This window comes from Lipophrys pholis (genome assembly GCF_963383615.2).
Source record: "Lipophrys pholis genome assembly, chromosome: 19".
Taxonomy (NCBI): Eukaryota; Metazoa; Chordata; class Actinopteri; order Blenniiformes; family Blenniidae; genus Lipophrys; species Lipophrys pholis.
In genome coordinates, this window is record NC_137647.1 from 918,362 (window position 1) to 936,202 (window position 17,841).

The following is a 17,841-nucleotide window of genomic DNA, read 5'->3' on the forward strand; positions in this document are numbered from 1 at the left end:
AAACGCAAAACAAGTTAGAACATACATGAGTTGAACGCTGCAGGTTTATCTGAGTCAAAAGTTTGAATCACAAAGCAAACTTTTATTTTTATCTTTTACTTTCACTTTGATCCGCACGAGGAAACAGCCTCACGTGTGAGAACCTAACTTCACTGCTAAAGGTTCATGACATCATGTTTCCTCTTGGATCCTGTGGAGTTCATCACCTGCATGAGGCTTCATACTAGTTATCAGATTTATCTGTGTGACCTAATCTTTTCTAATATCAGGCCGATAACTATCGGTACCTATAATCGTTATCGTCCATTTCTAAATTCTACACCTACAAAGTAGATAAGAAGTACACGTATACTAAATGCATAAAAGATAGAAGGCTTCAGTTGGGTTAGCTGCAGAGTTTCTGTTCATTCCTTCCTCTCCTGTCTGACCGGAGGCGTCCAGACTCCTCCCGGCTGAAAGGCCTCCAGACGGTTAGCTTAGCACAAAGACTGGAAGCAGAAGGACGTGAGCGACGGCAGCTTTGTTTCTTGGCTGCACGCGAGTCCACTCCCACTCATACAGACGTCTGTCCAGTTGGTGTTTCCTCTGTTCTGGGATGAATGAGCGACGAATACAAAACGACACGTCCCACAGAAACTTGCACTGGAACGAGTAATTACCAGTTTAACTAAGAACTCCAGATGAATACTCACATTTTTATAACCTTTGTGTTGCTAAAGGCTCTCCGGGTGTATCACACACCTCTAAACCTTTCCTCCCCCTCACCCCACAACCACCCCCCCACCCCTCCCCCACCCCCCCACACTACTCCCCCACCCCCTCCGCCTCCTCCTCCTCACCTGAGTCCAGCAGAAGGAGATCCTGGGCTGTGAGCAGCCAGACCGTGAGGGTTAGAAAAGTTCTGGAGCTCCTCCTCTGGCGCATGACAGCACATAAAACACACAACCACAGGAGCGTCACCTCACAGGTAAAGACAATCCCCGGCTGAAGAGGCTGAGAAGCAGCGGCGGTGAGAGGAAACTCCCAGACGACCGCCGCTGCACCCGGCCAGCTCCAGAGAAGGTGGGACAAATCATCTCAACCGTTAAATCAGCGCATTTGTTGTGTTTGGAGCGAAGAGTTTCTTTACAAAAGTTGGATTATGAAAGACAAACAAACCTGTGTAACTTTGTGCAACACATTCCTCACTTATGAGAAATAAAAAGAGCTTATTAGGCCTTGTTGCCACGACAACGGTGCTCGGAATCATCGAAAACAACCTTTGGAAAACGCCCGGCCTCCGTGCAGACACGCTGCGTATGTGCACCGCGGCTGCAACTCGTTCTTCTGCACATGCTCAGTAGTTTTATTTTGACAGTCACCATAATAACAATTGCAACTTGTCTCGATTATTAACATTTATAAAGTTTGGTTCTCTGCTGCATGTCTGTGTGGTTTCCTTAAAAAACAAACAAGCAACAGCACCCACTAGTGGCCCAACATGAAAACTGCATCGTTTTCAGTGTTTCCGCCGTGTCCGTGTAAACGGGAAAGTTTTCTGGAATAAGAACGATGCGGTTTCACTGGTAATGTTGTGTAAACACGACCTGAGTCCACCCAAAGAAAATCTGCAGAATTATTGAATATTGAATGATTTCAAACCAACAAAGGGACAAAAAGAAAATATTTATAAATTCTGGTCCAAACATCTGGATTAACAATCATATGCCTTTTTAATTTTTCATATTTCTTTTATATTTGTTTGTTTATTTATTTATTGTTTCTGAGGTGTTTTTTGTTGTTTTTGTTAATGTACAGAAACAAATTTTCAAAATAATTGTGCAACAAAATATATCTGAGAAACTGTACTTTTGTTGTGAAAAGTTAAATCAAAATATTGTGGTGAAAATAAACTAAAGAAGCAAAAACCTTAGACAAGTTGTGTGTTTCCAAAAAATAAGAAAGTAAAACTTTAATTTGTTCGTGTATCTTATCCTTTAAGGTTCATCATATTTTCAAAAGATTGCGATACTCTGCAGATATCGTTTGGATTTTTCATCTTTAAACCTTCAGGTTGTACTACTTTACTCCTTTAGTACTTTACTTTATACTGTAAACTGCAGATAACTGCAATATCTTTAAGTGTTGAAGCTGCAAATTTAAAACAGCAAAACTGTGAGAAGGTGCTGACGTGCATCAACATTTTCATCAAACCAAACAATTATTACACAAAATAACCAGTTTAATTAAACTTTTTGGTGTAAAATAGATGAAATGTCCCAGAAACACGAACCAAAACCCCCGAATCAGAATGTTTTTCTAGAATTTGTTCCCGTTTGCTTTGTGGTTGAAGTTCGACACTCCTGCTTTCTTTACACTTTCTGGATTTCATGTGAGTCTGAGACGGTTTCTTTCAAATAAAATCTGAAAATGATTTTTATCCACAACTTTTCTGCAGTTGGACCGGCGCTCCGAGTTCCCGACTGGTTTCTAGTATGACAGCGGTAAGACAGCGGTATGACGGCGGTGTGACGGCGATATGATATCGGTATGATGGCGGTATGACGGCGGTGTTACGGCGGAATGACGCCGTTGTGACAGCGGTATGATATCGGTATGACGGCGGTATGACGGCTGTGTGACGGCGGTATGACGGCTGTGTGACGGCGGTATGACAGCGGTATGACGGCGGTATGACGGCTGTGTGACGGCGGTGTGACGGCGGTGTGACGGCGGTATGACGGCGGTGTGACGGCGGTATGACAGCGGTATGACGGCGGTATGACGGCTGTGTGACGGCGGTATGACAGCGGTATGACGGCGGTATGACGGCTGTGTGACGGCAGTATGACGGCGGGTTTTACCGTCGAGTGTTTCTCTCTCAGAGTCGGAGTCCCAGCTGAGGGAGGAGGGGAAGGCCGAGGACTTGAATCTCCTCTGTGCGCTCCTCCGGGGGTCTCGCTCGCTTGGCTCCGCCCCCTCGTCTCCGCCGTGGCGCCACGAGGACATTGGACCGTCCGTCAGGCTCGGAGAACATGAGGACTGCCGGAGAAACACACAGTCAAACACTGCTGCCTCACATGAAAACTGACCATGTGATCAAAAGGTTGGTGGTTTGAATCCCTGGACTGATCATAGATTCAGTGTTTTGAAATGAAACTCATCATTCTAACCAACTGACCCCAATGACTTTTACTGTTTATACCAAAACTATCACGGCTGGTGGAGCGGCTCGTCGCTCAATCCGAAAGTTGCAGGTTCGATTCCCTATCTGACCACATGGCAAAGTGTCCTTGAGCAAGACACTGAACCCCAAATTGCTCCCAATGGAAAGACTTGGCAGCCGCCTCATCAGTGTGTGAATGTGATTAACAATGTTAAGCACTAGTGATGTTTAACCATCTGCTGACTAGTGTTTAGTTGTTTGTTTTTCTTGTTCTGTTTACAAAATTTTGTTTCTCTGTTATTATATAAATGACAATTTAATAAAATGTTGAATAACCAAAAATAACTAAACAATGTCGAGCAGTTTGGGGAGGAAAGTGCTGAATAAGTCCTTTTACCAGTTATCGTTTCCCATCACATCAGTATCGTATCGGTTCATATTGAGCCTCACTGCGCAGTACGTACTGGTACTTTACTGGTTTTCGTGTTTCCACTGACAGAAGTCGTGTAAAGTACCAAAAGTAACCATTGAGGTACCTAGAACCTCGGTACGGGTCCCACAAGGAGGAGCTACAACGCAGCCGTCTGCTGATTGGTCGGTGACGATCGTTGCTCCCAACAAGCCAGGAGGTTTGATTCCGGACGCTGCTGCGCTGAATGAGAACGTTTCTGAAGTTGTGTCACAGAAGCGCCTGAGCTGCGCTAAACATGCTCTGGTCCCGCGTTTACCGTCGTGTAACCACGTCGCATACCTGCGTCGTTACCTGGCAGTCACAACCCCGCCTAGTTTGGGTCTGGGTGCAGTTTGCCTTTCCGCACCGTACCGTACCTTACCACTGTACCGTACCGTAACATACTGTACCGTAACATACTGTACCGTAACATAACATACTGTAACATACTGTACCGTAACATAACATACTGTAACGTACCGTACCGTACCGTAACGTACCGTACCGTAACGTAACATACCGTAACGTACCATACTGTAATGTACCATACTGTAATGTACCATACCGTAACATACCGTACCGTACCATACTGTAATGTACCATACCGTAACATACCGTAACGTAACATACCGTAACGTAACGTACCGTAACATAACATACTGTAACGTACCGTACCGTAACGTACCGTACCGTAACGTACCGTACCGTAACGTAACATACCGTAACGTACCATACTGTAATGTACCATACCGTAACATACCGTACCGTACCATACTGTAATGTACCATACCGTAACATACCGTACCGTAACGTAATGTACCGTAACATACCGTACTGTACCGTACCGCAACATACCGTAACGTAACGTAACGTAACGTAATGTAATGTAACGTACCGTACCGTACTGTACTGGGCTGCACTGTGGAAACAAGAGTTTGGTATCGTCTGATTCAGTTGGTATCATATCAGGGTCGTATCAGTGTCATATCGGTATCGTGGCCGTATGACATCAGTATCATATAGATTGGTGGTGGTGGTGGTGGTGGGGGGGGGGTGTCCTACCTCTAAGGTGCAGTTGAGGAAGTTGTCTGGGTCTTGGGGCCCATTGCTGGTCCCTGGGGGCTCCATGGTCCAGGACCCCCTCCCCCAGAGAGCAGTATGGAGTCCCGCCGGAGGGCAGCCGGCCTACATGGTGGAGCCTCCTCTTCCTCTGCAGACAGGATGAAGTTTGGTTCAAACTTTCTCTGCTGTGGTCATTTGGAAGGCAGCCCTACTTCCTGTGTGTGTGTGTGTGTGTGTGTGGGGGGGGGGGGGGGGGGGGGCGGTGCCAGGTGTTGTGAAATTGTTTAATCTGCAGAATTGCTGGTGGCCCAGCTCGTCCTGTCCTCTGGAGTGTCTCCTCCTGCCAGCTGCAGTTTTCGGACTGTCTGACCTATTTTCACAATATGTCTGGTTTTAAAGAATAAAATGGGCCGTCCGAGTGGTTACATAAATAAGTGGCCTTTATATTCAGGCCCATGTCCTCTCTCTCTCTCTCTCTCTCTCTCTCTCTCTCTCTCTCTCTCTCTCTCTCTCTCTCTCTCTCTCTCTCTCTCTCTCTTTCTAAAAAGCAGGAAAATGCACCAAGGTGTCCCGGGGTTTGTGGCCTCTGCCGCTCAGAGGACGCTCCTGGCGGGCATCGATCCGCTGTCAGCTGATCGGAACAACAATCCCTCCCAATGCAGAACCCCCCCCCAGAACCTCCGACCGCCCAGAAACTGCAGGTTTTTCTAGAAGTGCAGGTACTCACTGGAAACGGCCTGCGCGAGTCTTCAGGAGCGGCTCCCTGTCGCCGTCCCTCCGGACGCACGGTGCTGCAGCCGCGGCTGGACGCGGCGGACGCTCGCTCGGTGTCCGGCCGGCGGAGCTCGCTGCGCCGCCTCGGCGGCCTCAGCGGCTCGGTCGGCGGCTCGCTGCGCCGCGGAGCTCCGGGAGATGCCAGGCGGACGACTCCATGTTATCTGGCTCGCAGGCGGCGGCGGGCGCGCCACGGCGGCGTCACGTAGACGTCGACGGGGAGGGTGAACGCGAAGAGTTTGGACTTTATTAAGTTCAACTTTCACCACGAGCCCTCCTCACGTCCGGATCTGGCACGACGGTGCGCCACTTTACGCAAAATCCGTTTTTTTTTTCTTATTTAAAGCGCACGAAGCACTTTTTCCCCCTGCGACTAGATTAACCTTTTCTAACCCATTTGACTCACATTTTTTCTGTTTTTTACACGAATATAATTATTTTCAAACAGATAAACACACAGTTCATTATTAACCTGCAGAAACTCAACATATCACATTTATTTTGAACTCATATAAACATCAGGATGAGTTTTTCCTTCCTATATTATATAGGTATCTATAAATGCATTTTAATAATGCACAGAATTTGTTAAGTAAGTTTGTGTAATAAAATGACAGTAAATACTGTAAATCTAAACATGCCTTACTCATATTGATGCGTTCAGCTGGCGCCCCCTGCTGGCCACAGCTGCAACTGTATGAAAAAAGATTTATTTAGAATAGAATAGAAAATAATACAAAACAATAACCACTGTTCCACTGTGCAGCCCTAAATAATAATAATAATAATAATAATAATGATGATGATGATAATGATGATGATGATAATAATAATAATAATGATGATAATAATAATGATAATAATAATTATTATCATTATTATGTTTTACGCTTGTATTTTTACTATATCTTTTTGTATAAATCAACATTGTCATTCAATTACATCTTTATGTATTTCCTATTGATTTTATTTGATCTTTCAATCTATCCTCTATATTTAATTTGAATATCATTTTCATTTTTTTAATTGTACCTTGGCTTCTATTGTTTTGGCTGATTTTATATTCATATATCGATATTATTGCTTCTGTTTTGATATTTTATTTGCTTTATTGATTTCTCTGGGGGGGGGGCACAGCTGGGGGCTGTACAGGGGGGCTGTGCAGTGGTTAGTGTTATTGCCTCTCCGTCATGGATGGATGGATGATGAATGATGGATGTTGAATGATGGATGATGGATGATGGATGGATGGATGGATGGATGGATAGATGGATGGATGGATGAATGATGGATGTTGAATGATGGATGATGGATGGATGGATGGATGGATGGATGGATGGATAGATGGATGGATGGATGAATGATGGATGTTGAATGATGGATGATGGATGGATGGATGGATGGATGGATGGATGGATGGATGGATGGATGGATGATGGATGGATGGATGGATGGATGGATGAATGATGCATGGATGGATTGATGATGGCTGGATGGATGGATGGATGGATGGATGGATGGATGGATGGATTGATTGATGATGGGTGGATGATGGATGATGGATGATGGATGGATGGATTGATTGATGATGGGTGGATGATGGATGATGGATGATGGATGGATGGATTGATTGATGATGGGTGGATGATGGATGGATGGAGGGATGGATGGATGGATGCATGATGGATGATGCATGGATGGATTGATGATGGCTGGATGGATGATTGATGATTGATGATGGATGGATGGATGGATGGATGGATGGATGGATGGATGATGGATGGATGGATTGATTGATGATGGATGGATTGATGATAGATGGATGGATGGATGGATGATGGATGGATGGATGGATGATGGATGGATGGATGATGGATGATGGATGATGATGGATGATGGATGGATGGATGATGGATGGATGATGGATGGATGGATGATGGATGGATGATGGATAATGGATGGATGGATTGATGGATGGATGATGGATGGATGGATGGATGGATGGATGGATGATGGATGGATGGATTGATTGATGATGGATGGATTGATGATAGATGGATGGATGATGGATGATGGATGATGGATGGATGGATGGATGATGGATGGATGGATGATGGATGATGATGGATGATGGATGGATGGATGATGGATGGATGATGGATGATGGATGATGGATGGATGGATGATGGATGGATGATGGATAATGGATGGATGGATGATGGATGGATGATGGACGTACTCCTGTGCGATGATGTGAAAATACTAAGAGTAAATCAGACACAGATCCTACTAAACCCTTCAAAATGTGTTGAAATAAAAACAGCAGTTGAGAATAAAACTAATATTTATTGTGACGTTTGACTTTTTCCAGGTTTCTTCCTTCATTCCTCGACTTCCTGAAAGAAAGAGAAAGAAAAGTGAAGGTAAGTTGATTAATAGTAGTAATAAGTGCACGGCGAAGGAGTCATTTCTACTTATTGTTGACAGGTAATTCTATTCTATTCTATTCTATTCTATTCTTGGGTTTATTCAAGTCTGTATTGTTGTTGCATGATCCTGACACTTGGTGGCAGTAGTTAGGCCCAGGTTGTATATGTTAGAGGGCAAAGGTCCAGGTCGATGGAGGACAGATCAGGACCAACACCTTCAACTTTCTATCTAAACTTGCTGGGATTGTTTTTTACGCCAGACAACCAGAACCCTTCAGATGGTTCGGCTGCTGCAGACTAGTTCAACTCCATTCCGTGAATTTTGTGGAAAAGGTTTGCTCCCTAGTCCTGCGCTGAAAATCCAGTGGAAGATCAAATTAGGGACAGCGGTCCTTGCGCCTTGCCTCTTAAAGAGACAGGCACACAGAAAACTGAAGAATTGGTCTTTGTTGGTCTGCTGAGGCCCTGACCTTTACCCCGAAGTGGTCCCAGCGTTGGATCTCCTGGTAGAAGGCGTCTCCGGGACACGAGGTGTTCACCACCTGCCTGTGGCCCTGCAGGGTGTAGTCGGCCTTCAGCCGCCCTCCTCCCACGGCGCAGGACGCCAGCTGATCCCTCACCAGGAACATGGCGTGCTGAGTAGGCAGCCGGGCCATGTAGTCCCCGATGAAGGAGACGCCGTAGCCCAGCGAGTTGTGTCCTAAGGTGTGAGCTCCTCGCCAGGTCCAGCCGCGGCCCTCGTAGACGTTCCCGTCCGAGCCCGCCACGAAGCTGAGGGACAGGAAGCGTCGAGGCCAAGAGTTCACCTGCTGACGGTTCTGGTCTCTTTCAACCAAATCAAATTCTTCTGGAGCCTCGAAACACGTTTCTTAAGAATAAATCATTTTTCTCACTTTGATGTTTGGTGACGACAGTTTAGAATTAATTTCACCATTTTAGCCGTTTCTGCTTCTTTCTTGACGGTTTCAAACCTTCAGTCTCCTGCAGAGCCGCAGGTTCAAACATTCAACCACAAACTATCCTGGTGCTTTGAGTCTCACACTCATTTATTTAGTCATTCGGACTTTCACTGGTACTTCATTGAGACTTTTCTTTTTACTGTTACTTTATTAACACCTTTTAACTGCCACTGGTACTTTATTGCTACATTTGTACTATTGCCGGTACCGGTTGGGTACTCACCTGTACCCGATGTCGTCCCAGCCCCGGTCGTCCTGGTGGAAGCGCTGCATGGATCTCATGTCTGCAGAGCACTGCTGCAGGGTGAGGCAGGGCTGGCTGGGGGAGGAGGTGTGGTGGATGTACAAGAAGCCGAGGGGCAGGGAGAGGTCGGTGGGCGTCCCTCGGTACGGCTCGGCGCCCCACATGCACCTGGGGACGATGGGTGGACATTCTGAAACACATCAGCGGCTCCAGATGAACGGAGGCACATTACAAGACGGTTCTGGTGGTTTGACGCGCTCACCCATGAACATGTGAACAAACTCCTTCATTCCTTCCTTCACCGCCGCCGTCAGCTGCTTCTTCTCCGTGACCTCCATCGCCGAGCGTCCGCTCAGTCGCCGCCGCAGCTCCTCGGTCTTCACCGCCTGTCGGGTCAGAAGAGGAGGCAGCACCAGACCTTTGAAGTTCTCCCTGCGCCGGCGGCTGATGAGCCGCGGGGCGCCGTCCATCCCCGTGCCGTCCAGCAGGTGGCAGTAGTAGTCCCGCAGCAGGGCGCTGAGCTTGGCGGGCTTCGTGGCTCTGAAGGAGACGTCCATCCCCAGCACCACGCCGTCCATGCCTCCGTGGACCTGGGCGGCGGTGAGCGGGGAGCCGGGGTGGGACAGGGTGTAGACCTGAGGCCACGCCAGGCTGTCCCAGCAGCCGTCGGAGCCCAGAGGGGGCGAGGTGGAGGAGCGGCGGCCCAGAGCCTGACCCAGCTCTTTAGCCAGAGTGAGCTGGTGCAGGCCTCGGGCTCGGCCCGGGCTCCTGGAGAGGAACCCGGCCTCCAGGCCCAGGAGCAGGGGGGCCAGGGCCACCGAGCTGCCGTCGGGCGTCAGGACCACGCCCTCTTCTCTGGCCTCCATCACCCTGTGGTGCACGGCCGTCCGGATGTAGTCTGAGAGGTCGGAGGTCAGCTCTGGATCCCTGGACTCAGCACCTCCAAGGAAGCGTTGAACTAATGCGTCATTGAGTCCCGCCGCCCGGCGCAGCTTCTTCAGCACCGCGACAGGCTGAGACCCGGGAGCAGCGTCCTCCACCTGCTGCACCACCCGGATGAAGTCCTCCATCTGCAGCCCAGATACTCCTGCACACAGAAACACACTCCTCCTTACATGATCCACAAATAGACTCATCCAGTCAATCAGAAGTCAGGAAAACCTTCAGAGGAGAAGTGAAACAGATTAATGAGATGGTTTAAAGACAAAGGAAGTATTGAAGGAAGTGACATCATCACTTCAGGAAGTTGATGTGCCGCCATGAGAAACAGCAACAACATGTAGTCAGTGAGAGATGGACGCCTCCCGAGCAGTGAGCCCCGAGGACGTCTGGGTGGAAGAATCCAACCCAAACAATCATCTGTTCTGAAGTGAAACACCAAGAGGGAGAGAAGAGCAGCTGAGTCTTCACAACTCTTCAATTCAACCCAACTTTATTCATACAGCACCAAACACAACAGTCATGTCTGCCTTTTAACAGCGACGCTGATGGACTTCAGACTCTCTGATCCAAGTTCATTTCACAGAATCTCGTCCAGGTTGAAGTTTGTTTTTGTTTCTTTTTTTTAATTCCCAACAACGTCCAGATTAGTTCCTTCATTTCTTTACTTTTCTTTTTTCAGGTCCAGATTTTTCCTTTTCCTATTTATATTATACTGTGTGTGTGTGTGTGTGTGTGTGTGTGTGTGTGTGTGTGTGTGTGTGTGTGTGTGTGTGTGTGTGTGTGTGTGTGTGTGTGTGTGTGTGTGTGTGTGTGTGTGTGTGTGTGTGTGTACCCCCCTGAACCTTACACAGACAGTATAAATAAGACACCGGGGCAGCGTGAGGGACAAGAATATAAAAGTTGAGGATGATGACAAACTTCCCTGAGACGTTGATGAGTCACGGTGTGACGCTGTGATTGCTAAAGCTTCAGTATCCAAGGTTTTTACTCATATCATGTGCATATCGTGTGATTTTTACATTATTTTAAACTCTACAGGAAGATGAAGACGGATAAAAAAAACATTTAACCACCAGAGCAAAGTCGACAAAATGTCATAAAAAGTAATGTAACTTTATAATCGTACTCATTTTATTGTCGAACTGCAACATTTCTGAGGCTATAAATGCCTGAGGGAAGTTTGTTTATGAGATTATGATGAAGAAGAAGAAGGTAAAACACACTTTACCAAAGCAAATCCTGCGTTCTAGCTTTGTATGAAATGTCCTGCAAGATCACAAGGTGCTGTGTTTACCTGGTGTGTCGGTGCTGCCCAGCGGCAGCGGCAGCAGCAGCAGCAGGGGCAGGAGCAGCGGCAGCGGCAGCGGCAGCGGCAGCGGCAGCGGCAGCGGCAGCGGCAGGGCCGGAGTGAGTTTGCAGCAGCTTCCATCCATCCTGAAGCATGAAGGAAACGCCAAATGTGCAAAGCGTGTGTCGTGGCTCTGCTTTATAGGAGAGTGTGGTTGTGTAACAGCTGTTCACAAACTGCAGATATACGCCTGCGTCCGATCAGCCGCCGTGGCCTGCCGAGGGAACGTGGGAACCGGGCACCTGTAAGGCGCCGAGCGTGAAGCCCTGACCTCTGGAGCTCCGCCTCCGGACCTCAGTGGACATTCTGGGAAAATTCTCAACTTCTGTAATGAACCTGAGGTTTGCTTGTGAAACGGCGGCCTGGCGGATTCGTTTAGGCTGCGTAAATTACTGACAGTCCTCTGTGAGGCAACACACACACACACACACACACACACACACACACACACGTTCTGGTTGGTACACAGAAAACTCAACAAAGTGAGGAAGTTCCTGAACCACCGGTCACGTGTATCCTTGGTGGGAATTGAACCGTCTCTGCATATTAAGGTCAAACCTCAGACGGACTGACGTTGCTGTGCTGACACGGAGTTTAACGGTGGTTTGAGCAGATTGGAGCCTCTTGCAGGTCCGTGTTGGTCCACGGGTCTTACGTTTGAAACCCTGCTTTGGCGCCTTTGGGCAAAAATTAAACGTTTAACTCCAACTCCTGTTAGTAAAATCGAAAATCCAAGAAAACCAAACATGACGGAAGAAAGACCAAAAGATCAAATGAGCCCAACGTTCTGAGCTCACTGGTTAAAGTGTTGGGTGGAGGTGGGGGTGGAGGTGGAGGTGGAGGTGGGGGTGGAGGTGGGGGTGGAGGTGGAGGTGGAGGTGGAGGTGGAGGTGGGGGTGGAGGTGGAGGTGGGGGGGGGTGGGGAGGGTCACCCTTCATTTTCAGAGATTTGTGGCGGCAATAATTGTCCTCAGGAAAAGGTTCAGCAGAGCCACTCGTTATATCAGTACAGTCAGTATCTCTATATCGTCTGCAGCTCTTCACATTTGGTTTTCATCAAATCTTATTATACAATTTTAATATGACTATGTTACACAAATCATTCAATTCAATTCAATTCTGTTTTATTTGTAAAGCGCCAAATCACATCAACAAACATCTCGAAGCCTCTTACAATGATAGAGAACAACAGAACCCAAATAAATCATGTTTTCAGTTCCGAAGAACCGTCTGTTTTCATTAATAATCATTATAATTATATATTTATTTATTTATTTAAATAAAATCCACTATTGTGAGTGTGAGGAAGCTTCATTAGTTCAGCTGAAGAGACACTCTTCCTCCTCGGATCCTGTTCCTGTTGACCTATATCAGTTGTATGAAATGTGTTCCGACATGTAATCACTGCGATCTGAACCAATTTAAATTCAGGAAGTTACTGCAGCACATAACTGTCTCCAACCCATTAGAATGAGGAAGAACATTTTTAATATGTTTTCAGAATCAGGAATCACTCTGAAGGCTGCGCCAGAGTCGTCAAGAGAAGAATTACAGCATTTTATAAGATAGTGTTGTAATCAACTGGATATAGACTACAGAAAGACCGTTGTGTTTTATTATTCAAACTACTACTACTACTACTACTACTACTACTACTACTAATAATAATAATAATGCATTTTATTAGTCCCACCTTTCAAAACACCCAAGGTCATCCAACTCATTCAAGGATTTGCATAAACCAACATTAATTAGTTTGAGTTTTTTCAGGTACTTTTGGTTGTTTCAAAAGTTATGCTTTAAGAGGAGTTTTTAAAAATGTCCAGGGATTGAAGGTTTTCAATGTTGGGTGGGAGGAAGTTCATGATAGAATTATATAAATATATATGTTTCCAGAGAAAAAAATCTGTTCCTGTTGTTTATTTACCTCGATATGTGTATTTAATCAATCAATGCACAAAGTCACATCAAAACAAATGAATATAAATCAATTTATTGCCGCTCCGGGACAGGAGAGGGCGCTGTGTGATATCAGCGCATCCTGTGCTACTTTTTGTAAACGTAGAAGAAGAATATCGGAAGTGGAGCAGTTTTACTTCAACAAAGGTAACATTTATCTTTACATGTTTCATGTTTTAAGTAATATTTGCGGACACTTATCGGTTATATCATCCTTCCAGTATGTCTCTTAGACATTCATACTCCCACAGTTTGCTTACATTCTTTAACCTGGACGGTACGTAGTGTTTGGTAGCATTAGCAGCTAAGTGGCTAACAGCTAGCACTAGCAGTCAGCTGATCCAAATAAGACTAAAAGCTTAAATATTCAGCTCCATCTATTGTATAAAAGCGTCCAGCACTATCGTTAAATAAACTAACGAGGAGAACTGCACTGATGTGCGAATCAGCTAAACGAACAAATATAAAGAAAGTGATTCCCATGAAATGATCTGGCATCTTAATCCTAATTAAGTTAAATTATGTTGAGGCTGAATTCAACTTTTCTTAGTAATAAAGCCAGCATAACAGTTATTCTAGCAATGTGCAGTTTTTGCTTGAAAACATCAGAGTGTTACAGGCAAATGTATTTCTAGATGCAAGGTAATTCACTCTGATTCAAACGGAAATACATTCATGCGATTAGGAATCTTAAAGATCATGAAAACATTCAAATAAAGACATTAAGAAAGGCATGGTAAATGAAGTGAAATCTAAATGAAGAAAGGGGTCATTTAAGCAGTAAGATACATTGCTTAGTGGAAAGTCTGAGTAGATAATAATTTTTAAAATCCTGATAGAAAAGAAGTGAGTTTGTTCCCCAGGTGAGGAGGTCGGAACCAAAGGCTGCTTCTCCTTGTTTCTTCGGACTCTGACACACGTTGTAGACCTCTTCCTGAGGGGGTCTGGAGGTTTCTTACTCTAGTCAATCTGAGATGTATTTAGGTCCATTTAAAGCTTTAAGAGTCGTAGTGTTATATTTTTAAGTGTTTTTAATGTTTCCCATTCATTTTGGCTCCATCCGGTGCAGATTCAGTGGAATGTCATGGGTAAAATGGTGGTATTGACATGTGGCGTGTGATTTTATTCCCTCCATCAGCGACGCACGCTAAGTTAAACATTTAACTAAAAAAGTCTCAAGCTGTCACTTTGGGACTTTTCTATTAAACATTTGAAGTCACAGGATCTTTTGTTGCCTAATAATTAAAATCCAAGGCCTTCGATTCAGTATTTTATTTGAAGAATTATAGTTGAAAATAGTTTTATTTGTTGTAAATGATGTTTTTCTGAGGCTGTGTAAAATCAAAATAATCTGTGACAGAAAATGGACACGCGCTTCACTCGAGGGAAGTCCAACATCCTGGAGCGTCCGCTGACCCGGCCCAAGACGGAGGTGAGCGTGAGCATCTTCGCGCTGCTCTTCTCCGAGATGGTCCAGTACTGCCAGAGCCGCGTTTACTCTGTGTCGGAGCTGCAGACGCGCCTGGCGGACATGGGCCAGAGCGTGGGGGCCGGCATGCTGGACGTCCTGGTGCTGCGGGAGAAGAACGGGAAGCGGGAGACCAAAGTGCTCAACATGCTGCTCTTCGTCAAGGTTTGGATGTGTTGGTCTTCTGTTAGAGGCGAGGGACTTCCTGGAACACGGGAGGTTGGTAAAGGGTTAAAAAAAGATGGCACACGTGTGACCGGTTCTCCGTTTTCCAGGTGAACGTGTGGAAGTCTCTGTTCGGTAAGGAAGCCGACAAGCTGGAGCAGGCCAACGACGACGACAAGACGTACTACATCATCGAGAAGGAGCCGCTGATCAACGCCTACATCTCGGTGCCCAAAGAGAACAGCAGCCTGAACTGCGCCGCCTTCACCGCCGGCATCGTGGAGGCGGTGCTAACGCACAGCGGCTTCCCCGCCAAGGTCACCGCCCACTGGCACAAAGGAACCACGCTCATGATCAAGTTCAACGAGTCCGTCATCAGCAGGGACAAAGCTCTGGACGGCAGATAGAGGAGGAGGAGGAGGTGGTGGAGGAGGAGGTGGAGGTGGAGGAGGAGCAGGAGGAGGTGGAGGAGGAGCAGGAGGACTGAACCACGACCATCGATCCATCATTGATGTTTCATTCTGTAGTTTTCTATCACTGTTTTACGTCACAAACAAATAAAAAAAGATGCATTTAGTGAATAATCTCTGATTTCAGGAAGAACTCCCCGTCGTTGGAGCACGTGGACGATGTCGTGACTTTAACGAATCGTTAACGCCACAAAAAAAATCCCCACTTTTTAACCTTTCAACTCCGTCTGTGTTAACTGGTGGGAGAACTTCCTGAAATTCTGCTGCTGCACATGGTCACCACGTCTGTGGGAACTAGAGTTCTGCACATGCTCAGTAGAGTTTTCACTTGAACGGTTGTCTTATAGGCGGCGCCTCGGTCGCTGTGACAGTTTTAGTTTATATTATGAGGAAAACAGACGGAGTTTTGAGTCCAAATAAAAATCTGAAGATTCATGAAGTCTAATAAATCAAGTAAAAGTCTAACGTCAAAAATGTGCCGATGGACTCAGACTGGAAATGTTGACAAAGAAGGTAAAAATGTCCAAATACATTCAGACATTAGAGGTTAAATTATGTATTAAAATGTTCTGATTGAAATAAGAAGAAATTAGAATAAAGTCATAAAATGTGTCAATTAATTTATAAATATATCAAGAATTTAGGAAAAATGTTGAAAATAAAACTAACAGTGAAAGTATAAATCTAATCAGTAATTACAGAATATTGAGTTTTATTAATATTTAATTTAAGTTAAAGTCTGGACGTTTGAGAAACTAAATATTAAGACTAAAAAGACCAAAACGACAAGAGAAAATGTCGTTATTGATCATTTATAAGAACAGAAGTCAGTTTGAATCTGATGAGTAAAAGTAAATTAAACTGTTAGAAATACAAACATTAAAACACGATAATGACGTTTAAATGAGTTTTTAGAACAGAAGTTTTCTCAGTTCCTGTTTTAATTCTTTTCCTCACGGTTTCATTCCCGTTCAGCTTCGATCAGCAAAAACCTGATAATCCGTCTACTTATGGTGGTTTTGGTTTTTAATCTTTACTGTCTTTTATGTGTATATTATTATTAGAGTGTGAATATTTGAGGCTCGTATTAAGGTGTTTTACTCATTTCCTCCAGTGTCTGGAGGTTTGAAATGAAATAAAAAGTTAAAAAATTCACTGGAAATGTGTTTTGTCTTTATTTAGCAGCAGAAATACGATCAGCTGCAGGAACATCTCAGTTTTTATCAATATAAATTGATCATTGATTGATTTCGCTGTTACTCTCAGGAGGATTAATTGGGATGAAGAGTTCATCCTCCTCCTCCTCCTTTTCTATCAAGATCAAATCTTGCGTTCTGCAATGTATTATAACCTTTTCTTCTGCTTCATATTAAAGCAAAGTCTAAAGTCTAAATGTTTTTTATTGTTTATTTTATCAATCAATGAAATGAAATAAAATTTACTGAGTGTAATAATGTAACAACAAACTTTTATTTCTATATAAAGAAATCTTATTAAGAAATCTTATAAAGAAATCTTAAAATCCACTGAAAATAACATTAAGCTCAAATTTCTCTCCCCTCCTCCTCTTCCTCTTCCTCTTCTTCCTCATCCCGCAGCGCTCGGTTCCTCCTCACGTGACTCAGTCACGTGGTGTCCAGGAAGTGGTGATGCAGTGTTTACCTGGGTGTCATTCAAAACAACATCCAGAACATCCAGACCGACCTGAAGAACCGGAACGTCTAGAATATTTAGAACAACCAGAACGTCTGGAATATTTAGAACCACGGGAACGTCTAGAATATTTAGAACCACGGGAACGTCTAGAATATTTAGAACCACGGGAACGTCTGGAATATTTAGAACCACGGGAACGTCTGGAATATTAACCGGAACCTCTCGGAGAAGCAGCGGTTCTGTCGGAGTCCGCGGACATTTTTCACAGGATGAGTCCGGTTTGTTTTCAACCTCCGCTCCGGTAACTTCCTGCTCCTCCTCTCTTCCTGCTCTTCCTCCTCCTCCTCTCCTCCTGCTCCTCCTCTCTTCCTGCTCTTCCTCCTCCTCCTCTCCTCCTCTTCCTCCTCCTGCTCCTCCATCATCTCTATGGCCGCTCCAGACTACACCTCCTGCTCCCCGGACTGCGCCACAGGTTGGTCCTCACGTCTCCAGAACTCTGAAATCACACAAAATTCACAGTTTCTATCTTTAAAGTTCTCCTGTCCTCCAGATGTTCTCCTCCTCCTCCTGTTCACCTCCTCCTCCTCCTGTTCTCCTCCTCCTCCTGTTCTCCTCCTCCTCCTGTTCCTCCTGTTCTCCTCCTCCTCCTCCTCCTGTTCTCCTCCTCCTCCTGTTCTCCTCCTCCTCCTCCTCTTGTTCTCCTCCTCCTCCTGTTCTCCTCCTCCTCCTGTTCACCTCCTCCTCCTGTTCTCCTCCTCCTCCTCCTCTT

The 17,841-nt window shown here is 45.4% G+C and overlaps 3 protein-coding genes across 4 annotated transcripts in view; 1 reads left to right on the plus strand and 2 right to left on the minus strand.

Moving 5' to 3' along the window:
• Nucleotides 1-5,749, minus strand: part of wizb (WIZ zinc finger b) — a 34,114-nt gene extending 28,365 nt beyond the window's left edge. The window contains exons 1-4 of the mRNA XM_080487046.1: nucleotides 5,386-5,749; nucleotides 4,659-4,806; nucleotides 2,844-3,021; nucleotides 840-915 (exon numbers count right to left, since the gene is read on the minus strand). Coding sequence (XP_080343172.1) covers nucleotides 840-915; nucleotides 2,844-3,021; nucleotides 4,659-4,724 — 320 coding nt within the window. The 5' untranslated portion in view covers nucleotides 4,725-4,806; nucleotides 5,386-5,749. The remainder of the gene's footprint in view (nucleotides 1-839; nucleotides 916-2,843; nucleotides 3,022-4,658; nucleotides 4,807-5,385) is intronic.
• A 2,010-nt stretch (nucleotides 5,750-7,759) lies between these two features.
• pglyrp6 (peptidoglycan recognition protein 6) lies at nucleotides 7,760-11,605 on the minus strand. Of its 2 annotated transcripts, none has more exons than XM_080487048.1 (5): nucleotides 11,301-11,605; nucleotides 9,327-10,151; nucleotides 9,044-9,254; nucleotides 8,338-8,632; nucleotides 7,760-7,828 (listed from the first exon to the last, which is right to left on the minus strand). In XM_080487048.1, the coding sequence occupies exons 1-5, from the start codon at nucleotides 11,437-11,439 to the stop codon at nucleotides 7,814-7,816; spliced, it is 1,485 nt and encodes a 494-aa protein (XP_080343174.1). In that variant the 5' UTR covers nucleotides 11,440-11,605; the 3' UTR covers nucleotides 7,760-7,813. The 2 variants fall into 2 exon arrangements, with proteins under 2 accessions (XP_080343174.1, XP_080343173.1); XM_080487047.1 differs by having other exon boundaries at nucleotides 7,761-7,828; nucleotides 8,332-8,632; nucleotides 11,301-11,592.
• A 1,806-nt stretch (nucleotides 11,606-13,411) lies between these two features.
• LOC308124178 (trafficking protein particle complex subunit 5-like) lies at nucleotides 13,412-16,569 on the plus strand. The gene is made up of 3 exons (XM_080487050.1): nucleotides 13,412-13,460; nucleotides 14,674-14,946; nucleotides 15,057-16,569. Exons 2-3 carry the CDS (start codon nucleotides 14,677-14,679, stop codon nucleotides 15,351-15,353), a joined length of 567 nt encoding a protein of 188 aa, XP_080343176.1. The 5' UTR covers nucleotides 13,412-13,460; nucleotides 14,674-14,676; the 3' UTR covers nucleotides 15,354-16,569.
• Nucleotides 16,570-17,841: the final 1,272 nt, after the last annotated feature.

What these genes read in the sequence shown, in the direction of transcription:
- pglyrp6 (XM_080487047.1), bottom strand. Translation starts at nt 11,439, where the DNA reads ATGGATGGAAGCTGCTGCAAACTCACTCCGGCCCTGCCGCTGCCGCTG. An exon ending in GGGCAGCACCGACACACCAG is followed by an intron (nt 10,152 to 11,300) that starts GTAAACACAGCA and finishes TTCTGTGTGCAG; the next exon opens with GAGTATCTGGGCTGCAGATG. An exon ending in TGGGACGACATCGGGTACAG is followed by an intron (nt 8,633 to 9,043) that starts GTGAGTACCCAA and finishes CCTGTCCCTCAG; the next exon opens with CTTCGTGGCGGGCTCGGACG.
- LOC308124178 (XM_080487050.1), top strand. Translation starts at nt 14,677, where the DNA reads ATGGACACGCGCTTCACTCGAGGGAAGTCCAACATCCTGGAGCGTCCG. An exon ending in ACATGCTGCTCTTCGTCAAG is followed by an intron (nt 14,947 to 15,056) that starts GTTTGGATGTGT and finishes TCCGTTTTCCAG; the next exon opens with GTGAACGTGTGGAAGTCTCT.